The 24,889-nt window shown below is 27.3% G+C and overlaps 4 protein-coding genes across 18 annotated transcripts; 1 reads left to right on the top strand and 3 right to left on the bottom strand.

The window, feature by feature from the left end:
* The first annotated feature begins 1,641 nt into the window (after positions 1 to 1,641).
* On the top strand, positions 1,642 to 5,699 carry 5-HT2A (5-hydroxytryptamine receptor 2A). Of its 4 annotated transcripts, none has more exons than XM_035873387.2 (6): positions 1,642 to 1,960; positions 2,906 to 3,235; positions 3,503 to 3,788; positions 3,859 to 4,095; positions 4,323 to 4,581; positions 4,669 to 5,699. In XM_035873387.2, the coding sequence occupies exons 2-6, from the start codon at positions 2,918 to 2,920 to the stop codon at positions 4,976 to 4,978; spliced, it is 1,410 nt and encodes a 469-aa protein (XP_035729280.1). In that variant the 5' UTR covers positions 1,642 to 1,960; positions 2,906 to 2,917; the 3' UTR covers positions 4,979 to 5,699. The 4 variants fall into 4 exon arrangements, with proteins under 4 accessions (XP_035729280.1, XP_085515798.1, XP_035729279.1 ...); XM_085659672.1 differs by having other exon boundaries at positions 1,642 to 1,984; positions 3,871 to 4,095; XM_035873386.2 differs by having other exon boundaries at positions 1,642 to 1,984.
* On the bottom strand, positions 5,691 to 11,820 carry LOC118444779 (ubiquitin-conjugating enzyme E2 J1). Of its 4 annotated transcripts, none has more exons than XM_085659676.1 (6): positions 11,718 to 11,820; positions 7,819 to 7,875; positions 7,497 to 7,702; positions 7,222 to 7,412; positions 7,001 to 7,118; positions 5,691 to 6,920 (listed from the first exon to the last, which is right to left on the bottom strand). In XM_085659676.1, the coding sequence occupies exons 2-6, from the start codon at positions 7,862 to 7,864 to the stop codon at positions 6,678 to 6,680; spliced, it is 804 nt and encodes a 267-aa protein (XP_085515802.1). In that variant the 5' UTR covers positions 7,865 to 7,875; positions 11,718 to 11,820; the 3' UTR covers positions 5,691 to 6,677. The 4 variants fall into 4 exon arrangements, with proteins under 4 accessions (XP_085515802.1, XP_085515800.1, XP_085515801.1 ...); XM_085659674.1 differs by lacking the exon at positions 11,718 to 11,820 and adding an exon at positions 8,013 to 8,250 and having other exon boundaries at positions 7,819 to 7,924; XM_085659675.1 differs by lacking the exon at positions 11,718 to 11,820 and adding an exon at positions 8,013 to 8,250.
* On the bottom strand, positions 10,696 to 13,903 carry LOC118444782 (uncharacterized). 2 transcript variants are annotated; one of them, XM_035873401.2, is made up of 7 exons: positions 13,603 to 13,902; positions 13,329 to 13,380; positions 12,816 to 12,862; positions 12,703 to 12,736; positions 12,150 to 12,256; positions 11,952 to 12,064; positions 10,696 to 11,872 (listed from the first exon to the last, which is right to left on the bottom strand). In XM_035873401.2, the coding sequence occupies exons 1-7, from the start codon at positions 13,656 to 13,658 to the stop codon at positions 11,619 to 11,621; spliced, it is 663 nt and encodes a 220-aa protein (XP_035729294.1). In that variant the 5' UTR covers positions 13,659 to 13,902; the 3' UTR covers positions 10,696 to 11,618. The 2 variants fall into 2 exon arrangements, with proteins under 2 accessions (XP_035729294.1, XP_085515803.1); XM_085659677.1 differs by lacking the exons at positions 12,703 to 12,736; positions 12,816 to 12,862 and having other exon boundaries at positions 13,603 to 13,903.
* Positions 13,904 to 16,047: 2,144 nt separating this feature from the next.
* On the bottom strand, positions 16,048 to 24,642 carry Pfk (ATP-dependent 6-phosphofructokinase). 8 transcript variants are annotated; one of them, XM_085659694.1, is made up of 18 exons: positions 24,449 to 24,641; positions 22,735 to 22,858; positions 22,505 to 22,656; positions 22,242 to 22,431; positions 21,956 to 22,166; positions 21,616 to 21,724; positions 19,954 to 20,142; positions 19,654 to 19,844; positions 19,500 to 19,572; positions 18,992 to 19,018; positions 18,873 to 18,893; positions 18,549 to 18,650; positions 18,268 to 18,474; positions 17,998 to 18,150; positions 17,594 to 17,918; positions 17,276 to 17,498; positions 17,010 to 17,188; positions 16,048 to 16,761 (listed from the first exon to the last, which is right to left on the bottom strand). In XM_085659694.1, the coding sequence occupies exons 2-17, from the start codon at positions 22,829 to 22,831 to the stop codon at positions 17,044 to 17,046; spliced, it is 2,415 nt and encodes an 804-aa protein (XP_085515820.1). In that variant the 5' UTR covers positions 22,832 to 22,858; positions 24,449 to 24,641; the 3' UTR covers positions 16,048 to 16,761; positions 17,010 to 17,043. The 8 variants fall into 8 exon arrangements, with proteins under 8 accessions (XP_085515820.1, XP_085515819.1, XP_085515821.1 ...); XM_085659693.1 differs by having other exon boundaries at positions 16,048 to 17,188; positions 24,449 to 24,642; XM_085659695.1 differs by lacking the exon at positions 21,616 to 21,724 and adding an exon at positions 20,681 to 20,789 and having other exon boundaries at positions 16,048 to 17,188; positions 24,449 to 24,642.
* Positions 24,643 to 24,889: the final 247 nt, after the last annotated feature.

Genomic DNA, 24,889 nt, shown 5'->3' with positions numbered 1-24,889 from the left:
TAATTAAAGTAAATGAAAACTCACTTGCGAATTAACATTTTTGTTTTCTTTTGCGATAAAATGTACGTGTAATTAAGTACAAGCGTCGTGTCACAGTGTTCATCGTTTGGTGATATTAAAAAGAAAAAAAATAGAAGAATTCTGGATGATAATAATAACAATAATTATAAAGATGAGGATAATGATAATTCGTGGGTGCGATATTATAATATATAAACATAAATATTAAAATTAATTATTAATTTATCGTTGCTTGTGTATATATAAATATATATTATTATATAAATTGCATTTTAGATAAAGTATATTTATTTGTCACGTTTTTATTTTCATTGAAATTATACCGTGAGAATTATTGTTCACGTATGGATGTGCGCGCATGTGTGTGAGATCGTTTGCTATTGAAATACTTGATCCAGTTTGGATGAGAGAAATTTAATTTTATTTGTGAAGGTGTATAAAATAGTAGAAACAAGTTTATACAAATGTGTGTGTGTGTGTATGTGTGTGTGTGTGTGTGTGTGTACGTATGTGTGTGTATATGTATAAAATTGTATGTGTAAAAATTGTGTATTCTCATATATAACATTAGCTGTAATAATTTAATAAATACTCTATATCGGAACGATACGTTCAAATGCTAGTTTTATTTTATATACCAACTGTTTGATAATGTTTCTAAGATAAGTAAAAAATTAAAAAAACGATAAAACTAATAATAATAATAATAATAATAATAATAATAACAATAATAATAATAATAATAATAAATATATATATACATTTTTATATATTTAATACACATTTTACTAAGTCAGCATAGTTTGTGCATTGTGTTTACTTATTCATCCGCTCGTACGCAAAATTATTACATAGGATGTCCCAACCTAAAGTATTGCAAAGTATTCTTGTCAAAACACATATGAACAAATTTTTTATTTCATTTCCCCCCCCTCCCCGCTGCCTATGAAGAAGACAAAAGAGAGATTAGATATTCTTATTCTTTTTTCTCTTTTTTTTTTTAACTAATCATAATATTGCAAAAAAAAATAATTAATTCTTCGTATAATTATTTTTTACTGTGAAGAATAATCTAAAAAGAGAGACAAATATGAAGTTTTTCTTTTTTTTTTTTTTTCTTTTTTTATTTTTAATTATGACGTTACATAATTATACATAATTATGATTAATCCTTAATATATAAACTAAAATAAAATTTCGATAATAATACATAAATTGTGATGTTTTACATGAGTCACTCTGTATATATAGAAACGATACCTACTTCCTTCTTGGAGAGGATTGCAGCTATGTGAAATAAATAGAAATAGATGGACAAATATATAGTTAATAAATGGAAATATATGAGAATGTGGAAAAAAAAACCAAAACAAAATTATTTTATTAATAATTATATTTATTAAGTTAATCTCATTTATCGTATAATAATATTTATTTTAACGAGTCTCACGTATGATCTCGAAACTATTTCATCTATTTATCTCTCTCTCTCTCTCTCTCTCTCTCCCTCTCTCTCTCCCTCTCTATCTCTCCCTTTCTATCTCCCTCTTTCGCTCTATGAGTTCCTCTCCCCTTCTTCTTCCATATTCCTCTTCCTGGATCTATCTTCGTTTCCCCCCTCGAAAATAACCTTTGACAAGCTGCATGTAGTTTAGTACGTCGATCGTCGCCCTCTCGCCTCGGAATTATACTGTTTCTCGGAACGTTTTACATTTGCTTCATTTTCGCGAGTGAAAGTTTGCTTATCTTCTTCTTCTTCCTGTTCTTCTTCTTCTTCTTTTATCGCCTTTGTTTTTTCCTTTACTTTTCGCGCTTTTGTTCGATCGATCGATCGATCGATCATCATCATCATTGTATGATTCACGAATAATAAATTCAAACTTCCATCGAACAAGAGACAACGAAAAACGATATGCTATTTTGGAATTAAACAAAAATTGTACGTTCATCGTTTGTCGGACGTGTAAGAAACAATATACAATATTTAAAAAATGTATATATGTTCTCTTCCTTTTTTTCTGTCGCTTACAATACGTTAGTACATTTTTAAAAACAAAAAGTGATTAACGATTCTTACTGTATTATCCGAATTAATGTAAAAAAAAAATTAGATCTCTTTTAAAACGATCATTTATAATCTGATTTTTATTTTCTACTTGAACGACGATACAATATTCTAAGAAAATTATTTATTTTATAAATACTTTAAAGAGAGAGAAAAAGAGAGAGAGAGAGAGAGAGAGAAAAAGAGAGAGAGAGAGAGAGAGAGAGAGAGAGAGAGAGAGAGAAAGAGAGAGAGAATTATGTAAGTAAAAATATTATCGCTTTTACATGGACGAGAGGATACTTGTAAGTTCAGTTATGTGTTATGTTTTATTTCGCGAAAATAAACAGTCTTGCATCTCGACGATGATAGATATCTTTGATCTATCTTTGGAATGATCAATTGATGTGCATGCGTTTCCTATAATATGTGCAACATATGCATGATCTATTATCAACAAAATTCACACCGATTAATAAAAGATAGTGATATTGAAAAAGATAGTGACTTAATATTTATTTTATTATCGATTTTATTCGTTAGATTTCTTTGAAAAGATAACAATTTCTTATAGAAAATAAAAAAAGAAAAATAAAAGTCGACAAATATATATTATTAAAATGTAATTTTTTTAATGTTAATTAATTTCCTCTTAATTACTTACTGAAACTAAAATTTGTTAAATTAAAAGATTCGTTTCGATAATCATTTTTCGGACAAAAATCGAATCAATTCCTTTTCGTTTGTCAATTAATAATTATAATTATATTATATTTTGTGTGTTAATCAATAATTACGCTATACTAATATTTGATCTAATACTTGATCTAATACATTTAGCTGTCAGAGATCATGCGTTCGAACGAAGTCAATTTAACATCCTGGACGAATGTTCTGACGTTGCATCGAACTTCCTGTAATGAGAGCCTTTACGACTGTGCCATGAAAGAGTGCATCGCCGCCGAATCGATCGATTTAGATCGAATTTGTGCCGTCATGGAAAACGCAATAATACCGATGACGAACTTACTATGCAGATCATGCAATTACACCAATTGTCAAGTGAACGTGTCATTGATTTTAAATAAATTGGAAACCAGCATCGAGGGTATCTTTTTATCGAGGATAACGAACTTCGATGGCTGCGTTTCGAATAGCATCAAACCTGAGGTAAACAAGAAATCAAATATTGTTCGACGACAAATAAAAAAGAAAATATGTATCGCATAGTAATAAAAAAAAAAAAAAAAAGAAAAAAAAAAGGAATTTATGTATACTTTCTAACACAATTAATATAAAAACGATATAAAAATGTACACAATTCTATTGTGAAAAAAGTAAACCAAAAAAATTAGTAAATAAAAAGTTCTATTAATTACGTTAACATAATTAATCGTAAATGGAATCTTGTAAATATAGAATAACATTTTTTATTAGATCCTGGACTGCTCCGATCAAAGAAATATTGTCGATAATGACGATATAGAATTGTATTGTTCGCGAAAATCAACAGTGGCCATTCGTCGAACTGATTGGAGATTCCTTTTTGTCTCTGTTATCATAGTAATAGCTGGTGGCTTAGGAAATACTTTGGTTTGTTTAGCCGTTGTACTGGACAAAAGGCTTCACAATTTAACCAACTATTTTCTATTATCTCTCGCAATTGCCGATCTTCTCGTCAGTCTTTTCGTAATGCCAATGGGTGCTATTCCTGGATTTTTAGGTGAGTTTATTTTTTTCATTTTATTTTTTATTTTATTTCCCTTTTAATACCCCTTTAAAGTACATCACAGGACAGATTTTAGGTTATTGGCCGCTCGGCATCGTCTGGTGTAACATTTACGTGACCTGCGACGTTCTCGCATGTTCTGCGAGCATTATGCACATGTGTTTCATTTCCGTGGGCAGATATGTAGGCATTCGCAACCCATTAAGAACGCGAAGGACCTATACGAAACGTCTCGTTGTCCTTAAAATAACAACCGTATGGTTACTAGCTATGCTGATGTCCAGTTTTATCACCGTATTAGGTAAACTCTCGAGAAACGTAGTAAAAGGAATAACTTTTTTATAAGTTATTACATTTGATTGGGAAAATTTAATAAAAAACAAAAAAAAAAAAAAATTCGCGAAGTATTTTACAAAAGAGAAACGAACTTAAAAAAAGAAAGATTTCATATGCAATATATTCTGAACTATCGATAAAATAGATACTCATTTTTATCGACGTTCGATAAAATAAATTTATATCTCGTAGGCTTGATCGATCCGAAAAACATAATGCCGGAAACAACGACTTGTGCCATTAATAACAGAATTTTTTTCATCTTCGGATCCTTAATTGCATTTTATATACCGACAATCGTTATGGTACTGTCTTACGTATTGACTGTACAATTACTTCGAAAGAGGGCGCGATTTATCGCGGAAACTTCAAATGACGATCTATCGCTTGGGAAATTAATTGGAAAATTTGTTTCAACGAAAACTTCCTCGACCGAACGCGAAAATACAAGGTATAAAACATATACGTATAATTTAATAATAACGTTAAATTTGTAAATTCGAATATAGAATAATATTATACTTTGTCGTTTGTTTAGATCTCTTAAATTGTTAAGTGGAAAAACAAATGGAAAGATTCTAGCTGCAAATGCGATAGCTTCCAAACAGAAAGCCAGTAAAGTTCTTGGATTGGTATTCTTTACATTTTTAATTTGCTGGGCACCATTCTTTGCATTAAACATTATATTTGCCATTTGTCCAAATTGTTTTGTGCCGCGGCACATAACAGACACGTTTTTATGGTTGGGTTATGCATCTTCCACTATAAATCCTATCATTTACACGATTTTCAACAAAACTTTTCGAGCTACGTTCGTACGTTTATTAAAATGCAAATGGTTCAGATAGTAATTCTCAATGAACTCTAGTATTATGTATTTTATTTTTTCTTACATCAGCTTTTTGCTTTCCACTTATAATTTTTATGTTCTATACGATATAAACCAAAAGCACGTATTAAAATACTAAAAGACAATGAATTATTATAAGGTACGAGTTTATTACGATAAAAAGAAAAAAATAAAAGAAATAGACAATAGTAAAAAAAAAGATCTTTAAAATTACATTTAGTAAGCCTTAAAATGGATAGCAGATTAAATATCAATGAAAAAAATGTATTTGCAATTTATTTATTTTTTGAGAGGCTAAGGGTGTCGTATCTTTGTTTAATAATTTGCTCTAATTTGCTCAAAAATCAAAACAGCGTGTCAAAGTAAAAGTTACATTGATTACAAGTAGCATAATGTGTGCATTATATCTGTGGTGCATTTTCTATCATATATCCTAAGTGTCATGTACTTGAACTATTGATCTTTTTCTAACATAGTGATATTTAAATATTACACGTGAAGGAAGATTTAATATTCTCAACTAAAATACTCGTTAAATATTTAACAAATATGTTCGTGCGCAAATAGTTAATTATGCAATAACATCTTCCCTTTGATTTTTCTATCTTTTCATATATACATAGGATAATAGGAAATACATCATACATTTTATAATTCACCTTCTGTATCTTCGTTATCATTAACTTTATATTTTATGTACTTTGGTACAATTCTTTTACTTTTTATTTTTTTTTTGTTTTTTTTTTTTGTTTTTTTTTTTAACAACAACTTCATGAAGCATTTCGTTTGTAAGTTAACAATACATAGTTACAGTATTATAAATGTAAGGTGATACATATAACTGGAAGTAACCCAATAAAAAATATCGAATGATTTCAGTTATACATTTCACTCTGAATATAAGTATGCATATGTATGCGTGCACACATATACAAATTGTTTATTAATATAATGTGTTATACACCAATAGGTGAATACAATGTTTCAAAGTTCAATTCAATGCAATCATTAGCTAATGTTACAGGATTCCACAATATCCTTTTGAAAGTACAAACAAATTAAATGCTGTTCATATCTACATTCTCTAATTCTAATGAACTATACACATCAATATCTTAATAAAATGTTAAGTATAAATGACGAACTATTCGTCAGAAAATAACATTTCAACAGAGAATGCATTTAATACATGGAAAGTATATTTTCATCTCGTATTCATTTTTTCAATATGATAGCTGAAATTTGAAAGACTAGAAATAGAACAGCCAATTTTTGATAATGGTAATGTTAATGATGATAATAATAATAATAATAATAATAATAATAATGATGATGATAATAATGATAATGATAATAATAATGATGATGATAATAATGATAATGATAATAATAATGATAATGATAATAATAATAATAATAACATGAACACAAATTATTATAAAGATTCAAGCAAATGTGTAATTTGTATAATAAGCAACAATTTAAATATTAATTTAAATATTAAAGAACAAATATAGATCTGTGTTTGTATGTATACGTATGTATTGATTTTTAAAGTGTATATACTAATGTGTAAATGTGTATAAATTTTTCATTCTATATTTAAAAATGCTATTCATCAAATGTGTATAAAATTTACCTTTGTTTTGTTAACATACTTACAAATGTAATGCGTGTTTTATATATAGCAAAGTAATTTACATAAGAAAGAATCGTCGCAAAGCAAGTAGAACGATCGCTGATGCTAAAATTGCTATTAGAATACTCCAAAATAGGTCATTCGAAGAGGACATTGTTTCTATTTGAGGATTTAAATGCACAGATGATTGAGCTTCTTGCGTTTCACTGAAAGTTGTTTCCGTACGACGTCTCAATTCACTTCCACTAACATTGTCCGTGTTCTCTGCAAAACTTGTTTCAGGTGTGGGTGTATCGTCAACCTATTTAAAATTATATAAATTTAAACCATGAATACACAAAAATAATGCAACATATACAGTAACAAAATAATAGCATGTACTTTTAGAGCTATTGTATCTAACATATTTTGTTCCTCTTCTGTAATAGGTTTCTTTGCTGTATTTTTGGATAACAAATTCACCACTTTTCCACAATTTTCACATTGCCAATCCAATGATCTGAAATATTAAAATTATAAAAAAAAAATGATACAAATACACAGAAGATATTAAAGATCATGACTCGTTAATCATTAAAAATAATTATAATAATTAAATATACTTTTTAACTAGCTTTTGTCTTTCCTCAATACTGTAATCTAAAGATCCAATGGTTCCATTGCCAGGTGTAGGCATAAAAGCAATTAATGCTAGCAAGGCTGTTCTAATACTCCATGATGGCTGCCAAGTTTCAGGATGATAATCGGAAATGCTTAGACAAATCTTTTTATTAATCTTAAAGCGACCATTTGGCTAAAACAAATAATTCCCTTTTTTTTCATATCAGCCTGAGGAAATAAATATCATTTTTTGGCATTAAATAAAAAATTAACTTACTGTTAACAAAATAATATTTGGAGGTTTCATAGGATATTCAGGTGGTAATAAAATTCTTCCATGGTAAACGCCTCCTTCAAAATCAGTAGAAGGTGGTCCTTGTATGGTAAAATGCCATTCAAAAAGATTATCATCTAAGGGATATGCGCAATACTCTTCCGTCGCTTCATGAAGTTCTTGAGCTTCTCGCATCAATCTTTTAACAGCTGTAATATGAATCAATATTATTTCATTTTTAATATTGACATTAAACACAAAACCACCTGTTCAATATATTACAAAGATTAGGAAAGAAAAGCCATTAAAAATAACAAAAACTTGCCTGGACTTTTTACATTATATTTCCCCTCGAATGACATTTTCAGCATACCGTGTCACGCTTGAAGGTTAAAAAGTATTAAAGGAAAGTCAGTACTTTCAAATGATCTCTATGAAATAAGAAATCTGATATCAAAATGTATTTAAATACTTGTGATTTATAAACTGACGTAATACACGATCGTCTACATTGCTCACATCTTCCTTTGTGTACGTGGCGGTTTATAATGTGCCATGAGATTCGTTTAGCACAAAACGAGAAATCTTTCTTTTACCCGAATCGACGTGGCTCTTTGCCAAAAATACGTTCTTTCCGTGGAAAAATAATAAACTGAAGTCTGCTAAATTGTTCAAAAGATATCAACCAATATCAACGCAAAGTCAGTGAAATCTAAATATATAGTAGTTAAGATAAGAAGATAAGTGGGGGAAATACCACCAGATCGAACTCGTTTCTAACTTATCCAACTCGTTACTAACTTCGTTCTATATAATTCGAAATGAAAATTTTTCTGATAACGATGTGTTTATAATAGTGATGTAAAATGGTGATATAAAAAAAATTGTTTCATTGTGTTATTATTTGTACGATTACATAAAAAAGAAAACGAAGGAACGTAACGTATATAATATTAACTAGATTAATCATTTATAATAACGATATTTATCAAAAATAACCTCTCTTGATCTCTGATATTCTATAAAAATTGATAAAAATACTTTAAAGTATTCATATGTGTCTAATAAAATTGACTATGTATTCCTTTGTATTTTCATTCAATCTAATGTAATTTAAGTTTCACGAAAATTTATTATATTTTACATTGATCAAATCAAAATATAAAGGAAATGTAGACTTACAACATAAAATTTTCTCTTTTAATATTTTATTGTTATATTATTAAAGCATATAAATAGATCGATCGTAACATTTATCATTATTAATATTCTCAATATACGATAAATTTAATTTGTGCGCACACATTCTGTGCTGCTTGTAGAAGGATATATTTTATTTTTGTATGTACTATACATTGCCAAGATGCTTACTCCTAAAGCTTTACACACGAAGAAAAAAATATATCACATTACTTAGTTTCGTGGATTTCAAGATCAAGTTCTATATAACATTGATCTCAAAAGGTTGTACTATTTAATATGATCAATTTCCTTAACATAAAATATAATTGCATACAATTACTTGAAGTTTTTACGTTTAATGCCAGTGATGTTGCCCAGGGTTATACAGCAGATCAAATAATTGTAATATTTGCTGATATTTGTGCAGCATATGGTCAATTTTCATTTTTAATATCATAATAAAAAAATAATACTGAAATTTCAAATAATAAGAGAAACAAATATTAAAAAATAATATATATATATATATATATATGCACAAATTTCTATATGTGTACTTAAATTTGCTGAGATTAGAAGTTACAAATGAATTAATATGTATTTGATTAATTAGTAAAGTATATTATTATTATCTAATATATAATAAACTTTCTAAATTAAAGAATTATTTTAATTAATACTCAAATAATTGTTGGTCCCTATAATGGTTCAAATAATTTTCTGCTAAATTTGAACAAAAAATTGTCACGATTAAAAGTAATAAAATAAAATACAAAACTGTAAAAATTCTAAGAATATTTTCTAAGAATAACTTAGAAATATTTATATTGATGTATAGTACCCTGATATTTTAAAAATTTACTGACTTTGTATCGAAAATAATATGTATCATTTTATGCAACATTTTATAATCTCAATCATATGTAGCAACTTTATATTTAAATTTGTAAAAATTCTATATTATAACTTCATACTATTTCTTTTAATTTTATAGATATAACAAATATTATTTCTTTTTAAATCATATAAGAGGCAAATATTTTGTGAAATTTCCTTTAGAGATTATCATTTGTAGTAATTATAAATATTACATTTCATAATATTTGGTTTTGTTTTTAAACAAATAAAACTATTATTACTGTGTAACAATATAGCTTAATGCAATATAAAAACCCATTTAAGCGCATATAGTACATATTAATGTTTAAAATATTGAAATTTATTTGATCTGTAAGTGCGCTAATGACGTTATATTTGACTATTGTCATTACTGTAACTGTATATCATAGTTTTTTATTGCAACAATATTAAATCAATAATTAATTCAATAATCTGCATGCAATTTTGAAAAATATAAGTTAAACATAGATATTCCATCAGCTAATTTCATTAACACTTAAGAAGTGAAGATTTCTATTATGATAATATTAAGGCATTCTACATCAATTTCTTTTTATTTTCTATAAATATTTAGAATCTCTGTGTTCAACATACATAATGTAAAATAATTACGTGGGAGGCAATGATCTATCAATTTTGGGAATATTTCTATATATTCCTCTCTCTTTTATGTAAACATTAACATATCAACACCTGTGTGGTGATACATTCTGAGTATATGTATATGTGCATAAAATGCAATTACTGAAAAATTATGCAATATCAATGTGTATTATCGAAAGCAGTCTATTTTAGGTAAAACATTTGATTAGTCGGATAAGCTCCTCAAGAACTAAATAAATTATCTCTTATTTCAATACCACAAAATAATCCATATGTCCATATGTACTTTTTACATAAAATACGTGTTAGAATTTTAGCACCTTCCTTTAAAAGCTTTAGTTTATATAATACCACAGTTTGTCACGTTTACTTTACATTAAAGTTTATATATATACATATATATATATATATATACATATATATATATACATATACATATATATATATATACATATATATATACATATATACATATATATATACATACATATATATATATATATATATATATCCATTATATATATTTTTTTCAAATAATCCAAGCTTTAATGTAAAGCAAATACAAGGAATTTTGCTTTAGCATTATTCCTTTTTTCATCATAATTTCATCTGTAGATAATTATTGGAATAGTAGAACTTACAATTTCAAATATTGTTTTGCAACATACATGATATGCTTTGCTTAAAGTAATATTTTGTGAGATTCTTTGTTCTCTCTCCATGTTCTTAAAAAAAAAGTTTTATATAATTCAAAATAGATACTAAATGTGTGTGTGTACATCTACTAAAATAAAATAACTTTGGATATTTGTCAATACACATACATATATAAGATATAATATTAAGTAAAAAATATTACTCGAAATTAATTTAATGGACAAAAATATGGATTAATCCGTAGGAAGTAAGTTATTGTCTGTTAAAAATTATTTCAACAATTCCATTTTCGTATAAACTTATCAAATATATGAACGTGCATAGACTACAAAACTGAGATCTTACACTAAATGATAAAATTAGGCCATACAAATATTTTGTATAAATACAATTGGCATTCAAATAAATTCATTTTTCATTTATCACATTTATCATTTATCCTTATAAGCTTGCTTATATGTATAATTTAATTTTGTAGAATAATAATATTTATTATATTCCTGTTTTTTTTTTCTTTTTTATGTTTAGTATCACTGGTCATGGTACTTTTGAATTTCTTCTGCCAAATTTCTTTTTATCAATTTTTATAGATTTTAGAATCTAAATAATTTGCAACAATTTAAATTCTATTATTTTAATGAAGAAAAATGAAAATAGTAGAACATTTTTTGCCATCTATTATTTTACACTTTTCTCTCTCTCTTCCCACCTTCCCCCTCGTGTTGTATATTTTATATAATAGAAAAATACAAACAATCCTCTTAAATACAAATGGATCTTCTATCAGCTATCATTAGTCCATTCGCCTGTTTCTTTTAAAGCCCTATCTGTTAATCGTTCTATCTCAGTCAAAAGCTGTTCAGTCTCCATATCAACACATACCATATCTGCTTCTACAGGATCCCATTCTAAACTGTTTGGTGTTGATACTCTAGACCAGGGAGATGCTGTCAAACTAGAAGGCTGACTATTATTAATTGAAGTTTGTGATCCATCAGTACTAATTTTATCATTATCCATAACTGGCAGTGGCAACCCTAAAAGAATATATTTAAACAATCATTTTAAAGTTTTATACTATTTAATACTTTATGCATCATCAATATAACGAATTACCTTCGTGTTCCCATTCAAGATCTAATGAGGAGCCAGGTGTAGAGGAAACACAAGTTTGCTGTTTCATTAAATTTCGTACATCAAGTATTTGTAGTGGCGTATCTAAACCAGAACTAATAGATTTGATATTATTAAAAAAAAATTGTATTACTGTTTTACATAATAAGCTTTACATTATTTAAAGTGGACCACATATACCTCGTAGAAGGATCATTTCTAGAATTTAACCTGGCATATTTGTTAGAACCTCTTTGCCATCCCCCTTCGTCTAATAACTCTAAAGTCACAGGAACTCCATGTTTTTTCTATAAAATATATAAACTAGAATATGTAAAGCATTAATAATAATTTATATTCTATTAAGAATGCTATATTTTTTTTTTTTTTGCAAAGCTGTATACATGTTGCATAAGCTATTAACATACCCTTTCAAAATTCATACAATATACGCTTCACTCTCTTTTACTAAGAGTTAAATAATGTACAATTAAAGAATTTATTTGATTTCAATCGAAAGATGCTTATATTTTAGGATGAAAGGCAAATGTAGCTTTATCAGAAAGTAAAAATTATATGCATGCAATAAATTATACTTGACTAGTGTGTATACTTTTTATACTAAATATAATACCTTAAATATTGATGATCTTATCAAATTCTTGATATTAAATTTTATATCAAATTTAATATAAACTTAATATTTCCTCTAAAGAATCTATATCATCAATATTAATTCAAAATATTAAATTACCTTAAATTGCTTTAAGGAGAGAAACGATAACAGACTGTCCAGTAAGCATAAGGATCAAATTTATAATTAATACAGAACTCTTACTTGTAGATTAAAAGAATTCTGATTCTTACGTTTTTGATCCTTTAGGTTGTTCTTTATCTTCTTCTCCATCTATAAACTACAAAATTAATAAAAATATTATATATATATATATATATATATATATATATATATATATATACATATATATACATATACACATATACATATATATACATATATATGAATTTAATGTTCAATTTTCTATTTTTAGATCATATTAACAATTTCTAACAATTTCTTTTTTCTGATGTAAAGAAAAAAATTTCATGTAATTTATTATCATGTCTATATCACACTTTCGGTTAAATCACATGCAATATAAGATTAATTAGTTAAATACAAACATACGGTCTAATCTCATAGTAAACATATTTATACAGTCAATATTCTTTAATCATTAATATTGTCAAATTAGTCATGCTACTTGCTATTCAAGAAGAGAACATACATATTCCATAGGCGCCATTAACGTTCACAAACAAAATGCAATAAAAAATAGTGTACACTAGATTGAAATAAAAAACAATACAACTAATATCTACCTCAGCTTGTTCGTCTCCTTGGCAGGACATGCCTGTATGCCTGTGATACAACCTTAAATTTAAATAATACATAAAATTTACCAAAAAACATTGAGAAAATTATGATTTTATTATTACACAAAATGTATTATACGAAATGTAAAAATAATGAAAATAATAAAAAAAAAAAAATGATAGATATAGTTAAGTTTTATTGTCAATAAAGATGCAGATATATCACCGTGTTTAGCATCATTTTAAAGAAGATATAACGGTTATTACAATAGTATCTAACCTGTACGATAATGAGTCGGTGACTTTGGCAAAACATCGGCCGAAACAGGCCCCCATGACCTGTCAAATCACGGCGTCTTGCCGTTGGCGTCATCTAACCGATCTATAATGAATATTTAAATGCCAGTCTTTAATTACCACGTAACACGCCCGTAAATTGACAGTTAGAAAAAAGAGACAGCGCCCCTTTATTGTTGTGAATTGCGGACGTCAAACAAGATAGATCATCCTCGACCATGTTTAGTACCGTATGAATAAAAGCAAATACGAACAGCTGCTGTCATGCGCGATCGTTCATTCTCATTTTAACATGCGCATGTTCTACGTCACAAGTTATGAATTAAAGTTATTTACTTATAATATATACATATTATATATATATTTTACTAATTGTGTATATATATATTTCTTATTGCATATACATATATTTTTTCCATTATATTTATGTTAATTTTTGTATAACATAATTTAGGAATATAAAATTTATTAATACAAATTAAGATGTACTAATTGTATATAAGTGGATGGTATAAAGAAATGTACAATGGAAAAGTACAAAGAAATAAGACAGATTTACAAGATACAATTTATTAATGACAAAGGTACAATACTTTGAATAATTTAATACATACGCTTGCATTTCTTTACATTAGGTCTATCATCGTTATCATTAAATTTTAGAAAGTTCAATTATGCTGAATAAAAAATACTCAATTTGCACCTTTAAGAGGAACGTGTATATTAAAAGTTTCGTTTGAAAATAAATTAAATTATGGTGATACTATTTCTTAGCGCATTGAAGATATACACACATTAATCAACAATGATTCAAAAATATATCTCCAGAATATTAAACGTAACAACGGATACTTATTGATCTAGTGGTGGTAATTAACATTTTGATATTATGTAAAGATATTTGTACATTTGTATGTATATTGCATGATGTATATATGTATTGTAAAATAGTTATAATTTACATTCAAATCGAAATGGTATACTGTAGATAGCAAATTCTAAAGCATTTTATATATTACATGCAAAACAATATTGTTATATTCATTAATATTTTGAGAGCGACAACTTAATGTCTAAGAAAAGCATCATATTCATTTAATGATAAAAAGAAATACATTTATAACATAAAATGTGATTCTATTAGTGTTTGGACAATTAGTTATATCTTTATATATTACATTATTTCAGTATCTTTCAACAAGAACTATTGTCTTTTATATTTTTCTAAATAGTTTAACTACTTATTAACGATTTTAAATTAGTAACTTGATGTAACATTTTATATATATATATATATATATATATATATATATATTTTTTTTATTTGTACACTATTTTTGTAAATATTATAGTGCTCAATAACACTCATGCTGTTGCACTTGAAATATGATTTAACATGCATTATTTGTAATGTGTATCAGAAAAATAACTTTGAAAATATAAATTCTATCTTGAAATATCTTTGGAATCTTAGTAAATTTTTTTATATTAATAACATTTAATGAGTTCTTGCACTATACTGTTCTGAACATTTCCCATTTCGTTAACATTTCACAATTACACACATTATATTATTACATAGATTTAACAATATTTAATATTTTTAGACAAATTTAGAAACACGAGTGAAATCAGAAACAACATTACTTTTAGTAGTATTGTAATGTTAATACACGATTTCATAATTTGACAAGACACGAAGAAGACTACATTATGTTTTAAAATTAAATATGAGTTCACAACACACTTGCCAAATTCATTTGCAAGTATATGTATAAGTATAATAGGAAAAAAGAATCTAAATACTTTCATGATCGCAAAATCTTAAATTTTAGCAAAATGTTTTAATGATATATGCAATCAGTGTGACTCAGGGTCAATTTATTCCCAATAGTCATTCTTAATTGCAAATTATGTTTTGAGGTAGACAAGTATATTCTCCAAATAGCTTTTGATAGCTTTTAATAATGCTAAACTGAAAGTAAAACTTTATTTATCAACATAAATTGGCACAAAACATTTTTCTTATTTCTACATTCTTAATAAACCACAAACACAGTTTAGCATTTTATCTTGTGTTGAGTAAGACTAAATCTGATATACTTCTCGACTCATGTTGTACATGTTATATCGATGAAATATTAAATATACGATTTTTGAGCTTTACCATTGGTAATTTATTAAAATATGAAATATATCGAAGGCTCATAAACAAATTGTAATATTTTATAATACTCAAATAAATTAAAATATCAAAGTCGTTAATTCATTCATTCATATAAATAAAAATATCTTATATGTTCATAAACATTGCATTACTATTGATTGTAAATATACCAGAATGATTGCTTTATCAATATATGTATATATATAGATACGTTTATTTGGGACAAATATTAATAAGAAAATAAAAATATTAATGCCAGTGTAATAATTAGTATACATATTATATTTCTTAGATATATCTCTTATAATATATCCTTTATCTGACCAAAAAGTGGTCCAACATTAGATATATAAAAATATTACACTATGAGAATCGGAGCCGCATATCAAACTCTTGAAACTGCGATATTTTTAAACGCTATTTTCAAAATACATACACATTTTTCTTAATTTATGTTAAAAATTTTACCATAACTCAAATTTTCTTTAGTGCCACACAATTTTAATTTTCTGTTTCCACCATACGTATATAGATATATAAATAATGCTTCTCGCAAATAATATTAAAGAAAAAGTGATATAATTTAGATAAGCATTTTAGATATGTAATAATGTGCATTACTTGTAAATATACACACACAGCTAATTTTACATATACCCAATATATCGCAATGATATTATCTTGTCACTCTTGTATTATTAATTAATCACGAGTAACAGAGAGAGATATCATTAATTAATATCATTATTAATTTGATAAAGTAATTTAAATTTTCTGTTTCTAGGTATTGCCTTTGTACCTATTTGTTACCTGAGTTAATATATGCTTAAGGTGTAAAGATGATAACGCAAAAAACAAAATAAAGTTACCTATTTACCACTCGTGTCTTTTTACAATATGCAGTTTATTTTAAGTATTCACATTTTCAGGTTTTTTCTTTCTTCTTTGTTACGTTTTCGGCTTACCAATATATAACTACACAGAGAAGTGCATTAGTATTATAAGTTTTTTTTTCTTTTGTATAACGTTTGTGTAATGATAATACGTTTAGGATTGAATTTTGTAAATTTCTTATTTATTAAAAAGTATTATCTAAAATTCTATTCCTTTTTATTTTTCATCTTAAGCAATCAAACGCGAATATTCTAATATAACACAATACTGCAAATATTTATTAAAACTTATTTTGCACACAATCAATGTGTACATCATAGACACATTACCTTCAGTTAGGTACGAGATATTGATGTATATGAATTACACAAGAGGCGCATCATTGCCAAGATCCATTTCTTCTACAGTTATATATAGACCTTCTTCTTCGTATGTCGATTCGTGCTTCGCTAAAACTTTCAGCAATGGTCGTAGCTTCATCCACCATTGATACGTCGGAATGCGATGCCTGCGAATAAATTTTTTAATATAATATATACAATTATATATGTTTAATAACACGCAATATATAAAAGAAACGAGATCAAACACTTACTCGAAATCAGTAACTTCCATGAGTTCTGTGAAAGGTGTGAACCTATATTGTCTTCTAACGATACCTAACATTACTGCACTAGTTGGATCCGTTGTAACTGGACGTCCTTCCGCATTAGTATATTTTTTAAATTGCTCGCTAAACCATTCAACAGCTTTAGAACCCATTTTAGTACCCAAGTTACGATCAAAAGGAGTCGGTGATCCACCTTGTTGCATATGTCCTTTCAAAGTCAAAAATAAAATTAATTTCTCAAATTTGTTACAGCTTTAGTATTTTTTCTTATATATGATATTAATTTATGTTACATATAATTACCGATTATATTCATCCTACAACTGAACAATCCTTTTCCTTCTTCACTAAATAATCTCTGCATGAAGTCAGTATTATAATTTAAATTAGCATTTTCATTTCTAAGAATAAGTCCTCTCTGCACACCTTCTGACATTTTTGCAGCCATAGCTATTACATCTTGATTTAAATCCCTAATATTGAATTTTTCCTCAAAGATATAAGCTGCATCAGCACCACCGGCTAATCCTGCTACAGTCGCTAAATAACCGCAATAACCACCCATTGTCTCTATGATAAATACGCGACGTTTAGTACCTTGTGCTGATTGACGAATGCGGTCACAAATCTGAAAAAATAATCATATAAATGAAATTTAAGATATTATATAAATAATATTAACGACACGAAATAATACTAGAAAGTACCTCAGTAATTTCGTTTAAGGCAGTATCGCAACCTAAAGAAAATTCTGTCCCAGGAACATTATTACTAATAGTAGCAGGTATCATAGCAATAGGAATTCTAAATTCTTCAAATTTGTCTCTTGCATTATAAAATGTAAGTCCTGTTTGATAACCCTATATAATTAAAAAAAAAAAAAAAGAAATAAAAAAAAGGAACAAAATGGTTGATAAAAAAATATTTTTTAAACGTTATAAAATAGATATGCAAAAAAAACTTGATTGTTTATTAACCTCGAATCCACCTATAATAAGCAAAGCCTGGATTCCAAATTCTTTTAATTTTTGTGCTATTTGAGGTAATTGATCATCTCTTGGAGGAGTACGTTTTGTTCCTAAGTAAGCGCCACCTTGTGCTACCCATCCTGTTACAGAGGGCCAATCCATTAATTTAAACTTTCCAGATATAAGACCCAATATACCATCACAGACTCCATAGACCTAAATTGCATAATTTTATTGATAAGATTGATAAAAATATAAAAGATATATCAATTTATTTTTCTTTAACATACCTTATCACCTCTATAGATGCAGTTTCGTACAAAAGAACGTACTGCAGCATTCATACCACAAGAAGGTGAACCAATATGCATTACAGCTACCGTATGATGATCCTACAATAAAATAGAAATATGTATATATATAGTATATGTATATATATATTTTAAATATTAATAAAATCTCTCATGCTACATGCATATTAAAACACGAATTTTTTAAATGTCTTAGTATACACAATCTGAAAGAATAATTGATATACAGTAGATACATCTTACAAGAATTATTTGTTATCTATTTTATAATACATCAAGATATGAATTTACTATTTAACTCACTTGTCCACATAAAGTGAATTGCTTTTAGAAAGAAAAAGAAGTAATTAGAAATTTTTAAGAAGTGTTAAACACATTGGTAAGAAGGGGAGTAAGCTTGTGACTATTTTATATAAATTTACCTTTGTTAATGTAGGACCATTCATTTCCTGAAGCAATATTACATAAAGTATATATATTTATTTATTTATTAAATATATGTAGACATATATATATATATATATATATATATATATATATATATATATATATATATATACACAGAATTACACGAAATAAGTGTCAGATAAAATAACGTCTATAAATGATTATTTTATGCATATTAATTTTTTTTTCTTTTTATTTTTTCTTCCTATTTTTTTTCTTTTTTGAATCTGTTATTAACAATAGTTTGACCGTTATTTCACAGTTTGACCGCTATTTCATATTTGTATATAAATACCATTTTTATATTTTTTTTATTATATCATAGAATCAAAAATCTTCAAATATTAGAATTGCAATTACATGCAACGATTAATACCCATATAATTTTATTAGTACAGATGTTATTAATTAAGACTCAATTCCATTTGTAAGAATATACATATTAAGTAAGAATAAACATAATAGAAAGTGTCAGAATATTACCTTTGCATCATAATCTGCAGGTGCTTTCAATCGAGTCAACATCTTGTATGTTTCCAAGTTACGAGCGAAACCTCTGTAAAATATAAAAATCATGTGAACATAGAATCAAATACACATGTATTATTAAATTATTTAAATTATATTATTTCCTTACTTTCCCCGAAGTTGAACTGCAAGATCCCAATTTTTATCCGCCATAGCTTTAGCCACAGCCTTGGTACGACGTACACATTCCATTAGTGGCAACCTAACAGCTTGATTTCCATCCAATGTAACAACGCAAGCTTCTGTTTCAGGCGTTGCTTCCATTAAAGCCATTACAGCTTCAGCACCCATTCGGCATCCCTATAAAATATTACCAATTTCCAAATAAAAAAATATGTGCACACATTTGCATAAAAAAAATTTTTTTTTGCATGCAAAAAAAAGTTTAATCCATGATGAGAGAACATACCAACACTCTATCAAAAGCAGATGGATTACCACCTCTTTGGACATGACCCAAGACAGTAATCCTGGTATCTTGTTGTAATTTATCAACAACAACTTTATGTACTTTTGCAGCAGTAATAGGATCACCATTCCTATCTACAGCGCCTTCAGCTACAATAATAATATTCAATCGTTGCCCAGTAAGACGTTCCTGAAAATATATTTACTATTTAAAAAAAAATATGATTACTCTTAATTTGATATAAAAAATTTATATAACGCTGATAAAGTAATTTTGTAAGCAAGGTATTAATCAATCCAAAATAGTTATGAAGAGCATAGAATATACGACTTTTTAATTATTATAAAATACTTCTAATTGCATTCCATTTTATAAGAATTATGAAAATATTTATACAATTAATACTGGATTATAATTCTATTGAATTTTATAAGATTTCAAAACATCGTATATTATGTTTGCTTTATGTAATGTTAGATTTAAAAAAAAATAATGAACACAGAAGCAAAAAAGGAAAACAAACTACAAATAACTTACCCCATTTGAGTAAGAAATTAAGAATAATTTATATGTATTCTATTCATACAAAGCTTTTCATCATTTATGTGATTATGAATTAAACTGTAAAAAAAGCTAATTTTTAATTTATGTAAAGATGTGATGTGTAAAAAGCAAAAGCACATTAATTTCTCTTTAAAAAATGAAAAAAAAAAAAAGGTTAGCAAACCTGCAATAATTTTTTGCAGAGCTTGTTCGGCCAATCCCGCTCTGGTGGCCATTCTGGGATGAAAACATAATCTGCTTCAGAACAGATAGCTGCCACTAGAGCCAGGTAACTGTAATGGTATGTCGTGAAAACTAGCTAAAATAATATGTACTACACTTCTTAAATACATTTTCATTGTCTTATTAAAGTCATAATATAAGGGCAAATTTTAAATAGGATAAATGGAATTAATCAAAAACACATTTGGCATATCAAAGAATTTTCATTGATAGATACTATATATTTAAAAAATCAAACACTCATAAAGAGATGTAACTAAATATATTGAATATTACTTTTGGTTTTAATATGAAATCTAGCACTTGAAATATATGAATGAATGTCCTTTAAAAGTAATGGGCTACATTATATTTTATAAGAAATTTAAATATATCTTCCTACAATTAAAGAGATCTAACTATTCCACGAACTGTTACTAGGATTCAAATAATAATGCAGTTAAAAGCACGTTACTAAAAGTATTCACAGCTGACAATTTGATCAGACATGCCTTCTGTAAAATTTCACAAAGTTCGTTGACCCAATCACCTTTTGATGGACATTCAGGAAGAAATGAATAGCAAGCTTCAGAAGCCAAACTCGAAGCTATTGTTAAATACCTGGAAGCTTCTAATTTCTGATTATATGAAATATTTTTTTCCAATCAAAATAATAAATCTATACATTTATAATTCATTTGTCAAATATGAAAGGAAGATTTTTGTCCACTCGCCCGTGTTTATTTATATCGGAGGAGAATTTTAAATGTGGTACATATTTTTAACATTGACAACCACTCAGCTATTAAAGCATGATATTAGATAAAAAATTTTTTGTTAAAATCCCATTAGTTAAAAGCAACAAAATGAAAATTTTTGAAAATTCATAAAACATGCCTGTTCCAATTTTTTACATAATTTTTCAGGCCAGTCGATGGGAGGTGGACATTCTGGGAAGAAAACATAGTCTGCCTCTGCAGCTAGAGCACCCACAATGGCCAGATACCTAGCCAAATGTTAATTTTAACTTTTAGACTGTGCCATATAACAAAATGCAGTAACCAATACCAATAGATAGGTCAATATTAAAACGCAAAGAAATGTTCAAAAAAGTAGGAAACTTGTATCAGCTCTTTAGATCAACTATAATAACATAAAAAATTTTCATCCCACCTAATGACTAAATATGAAATGAATTATTATTTTTAATATACATTAAATTTTATATTATACATACCCACAATGTCTGCCCATAACCTCCATTATAAATGTACGTTGATGAGAATAAGCTGTGCTAACAATAGCATCAATACTTTCTATAATACGATGTAATGCAGAATCTGTTCCAATAGTCATATCAGTTCCACAGAAATCATTATCAATGGAACCCACCATACCAACAATATGTAACCATTTGTACTTTTCACTTTGTTCAGGTGTTATTTCACCTAGTATGTAATTATTATTATATACAATGCTGAAGAATATAATTATTATAATAAAATCTAATCTTGTTTACACACCAGTTGCTGCAAGTTCTTTTAAAAGGTCAGCCCATTCTTCTTTGAAAAGATTTGCACCAGTTAGAGAACCATCACCTCCAATAACAACTAAATTGGATATTCCATTTGTTACTAAATTTTTAGCTGCTTTTAAACGACCAGCACGTTCTCTGAATTCTTTACATCTAGCAGATCCTATCATTGTACCACCCTAAAAATTGATAAAACTACAATTCACTAAATTGTAACAAATTTAAAACTCTTATCAAATGTTAACTACTAACCCTATGAATAATACATGATACGGATGACCAAGTTGCTTCTACTATATTACTTCCACCATCAACCATACCTTGATAACCTTCTTTGATAAAGAAAACTTTGCAACCCAAATATATGCCCATTCTTACAACTGCCCTTACTGCAGCATTCATACCTGAAAAATAATATGTAAATATAATATGTGATTTAGTATACTAAAATTAAATATATTGATTACAATTTATATATTTACCTTGCGAATCACCACCACTGGTAAAGACAGCTAGGCCTTTACCTTTATGACTACCTGGTTTTATAAATTTGGTTTGTTGTAATAAATCTTCCGCCATGATTGAGCCGCAAAATTGACAATTTTTCTATAAACAAAATAAAGTAAAAGAAAGGAATTTCTAAAAGGTATTTTGTAAGGGATTAATTATACAAAATATTTATATAATTTACTTTTACAAATTATTTTTACTAATGTTATTTACTTAATGTTATTACTCTAAATGCTATTTACTTAAAACAGTTCCAAATTGCGAATCACAAACACAAAGTACTTCAGAACTTTCTCTTGATAAGTCACAAGAACTTGATTTATCATCGGTATATCTATATTCAATATCAGATTCTTTTTTAATATCGTAATCTTTATCTAATATAACTGGTTTATTATATGCAAGAGATTGCATTGGATTATCAGTAGAACAATGATCAATATGATTTTTCTTCTTAACATTTATTAGTGGATAGACATATTCGTTTTTGGAATGTATATTTTTCTTTTTGTTGTAACTATCCATATTTGAGACTAAAATTAATGATAAACAATATAAATTAAAAAATGATAAAATAATTTAATAACATTATTAATTATTGTTTAATTACTGTTCTTATCCCTTAAAATCCGAACGATGAATTTTGAAGTAATAGAGATCTTTCACCTTGACACAAAAATTTTCATAGCATACTATATCTCTTTTTTCGAGCGAGTTTCTTTTATTACGATATAGCATAAACTTGCAATGTGCCTCAATAATGTATACACAATAGTATATATAGATATATATATATATATATATATATGATATGTAAGATATATTAAAGTTTGGCAACGGTAAACTTTTTTTCATACAGGGACGATTATCTTCATATAAATAATCGTCTTTATGTTTGCGATCGAATTCTAATTATTTTAATTTCTAAATTCAACAAATTCCAAAAATTCTTTAAGAAATATAAAGATAATAGAAATACGAAAGAGACATTCAAATAATATTCTCAAAGGATCGTTTTGATCTTCGAAACGTAATGTCATTATTAAAAGAAACATTTTGGCAACATTTCAAAGGTGGGAACGTCAAATCAAAACATGAAAACCCAACACATTAATAACATAGTATATAGTAACCAGTTGTCTATCGAATAAAGGTCAATTCACAACATTTCCCATATTGTTTCTACGTTGACATAAATAATATTTACGCATTATACAATATTGGTATGAGTGAACCCTCCCCGTTCAATATCAATATCCGTGCATAGACGATAATTGCAACAATATTTTGTTACAATTGAATCGTACAATATTGAGAAAGAAAAAACGAGACTTGATGTTCTCAAGCGTATTAAACACGAACGTAGGACAAACCTAAAGTTCCTGGAATAATACTTCGAACGTATACCGACGTACGTAAAAATGTAAGTAGATACGAATATGGAATTTTGTGGATCGACCTTAACGTCAAGAAGCAAGTGACTATTGACGTAAAGAATTTTCTTTTCAACGGGTTCGAAATAATTAGAACGTTTTAATAATTTTATATCGAGCTCAAAACGGTTAAAACAATACAAATAATGAAAAATTTGGCATTTGTGACATGCCAAATGTCAAATTCGGATACAAGATTCGAAGTTTTTTTAATACGAACATAAAGATATTTCATAATGGCGTTATTACTTACTTAAAGAAGAAATTTACGCTCAACGAGCGAAGGAAGCAACGATAAAACGTGCTCTTCGCTCTCTCTCTGTCTTTTTCTTTTTCTCTCTCTCTCTCGCTCTCTGTCTGACAAAATGCAGCACTCTAGCTGCTACCTCTCGAACCGTCAAAGACAACACTCGCACAACGTTTGGGCGACTGAAGGTGACCTTTAAGTTCCTATACTCCACCACAGACCCTGCTTAAACACTTGTTCCCCACCACATCCGATTCGATCACCAATCAACGTTCGCCGACGGACACGTTAGCCAATCGCAGGACGTTTTAAAACTCGCGCTGAATTCTTCGAATACCTTACGTAAAAATTTCGAACTTTCATCTCCTACCATCATTGGTATCGTGAAAAATGATCACTTTTTTAAGTTTTCTTATCCTATCAAGTAATCTCTTTCTTTTGACACGT

The sequence above is a fragment of the Vespa mandarinia genome, chromosome 10, assembly GCF_050613455.1.
Source record: "Vespa mandarinia isolate Hongniang chromosome 10, ASM5061345v1, whole genome shotgun sequence".
In the NCBI taxonomy this organism is placed as follows: domain Eukaryota; kingdom Metazoa; phylum Arthropoda; class Insecta; order Hymenoptera; family Vespidae; genus Vespa; species Vespa mandarinia.
The sequence above is the reverse complement of the archived record's forward strand: the minus strand, read 5'-3'. Positions and strand labels throughout refer to the sequence as shown.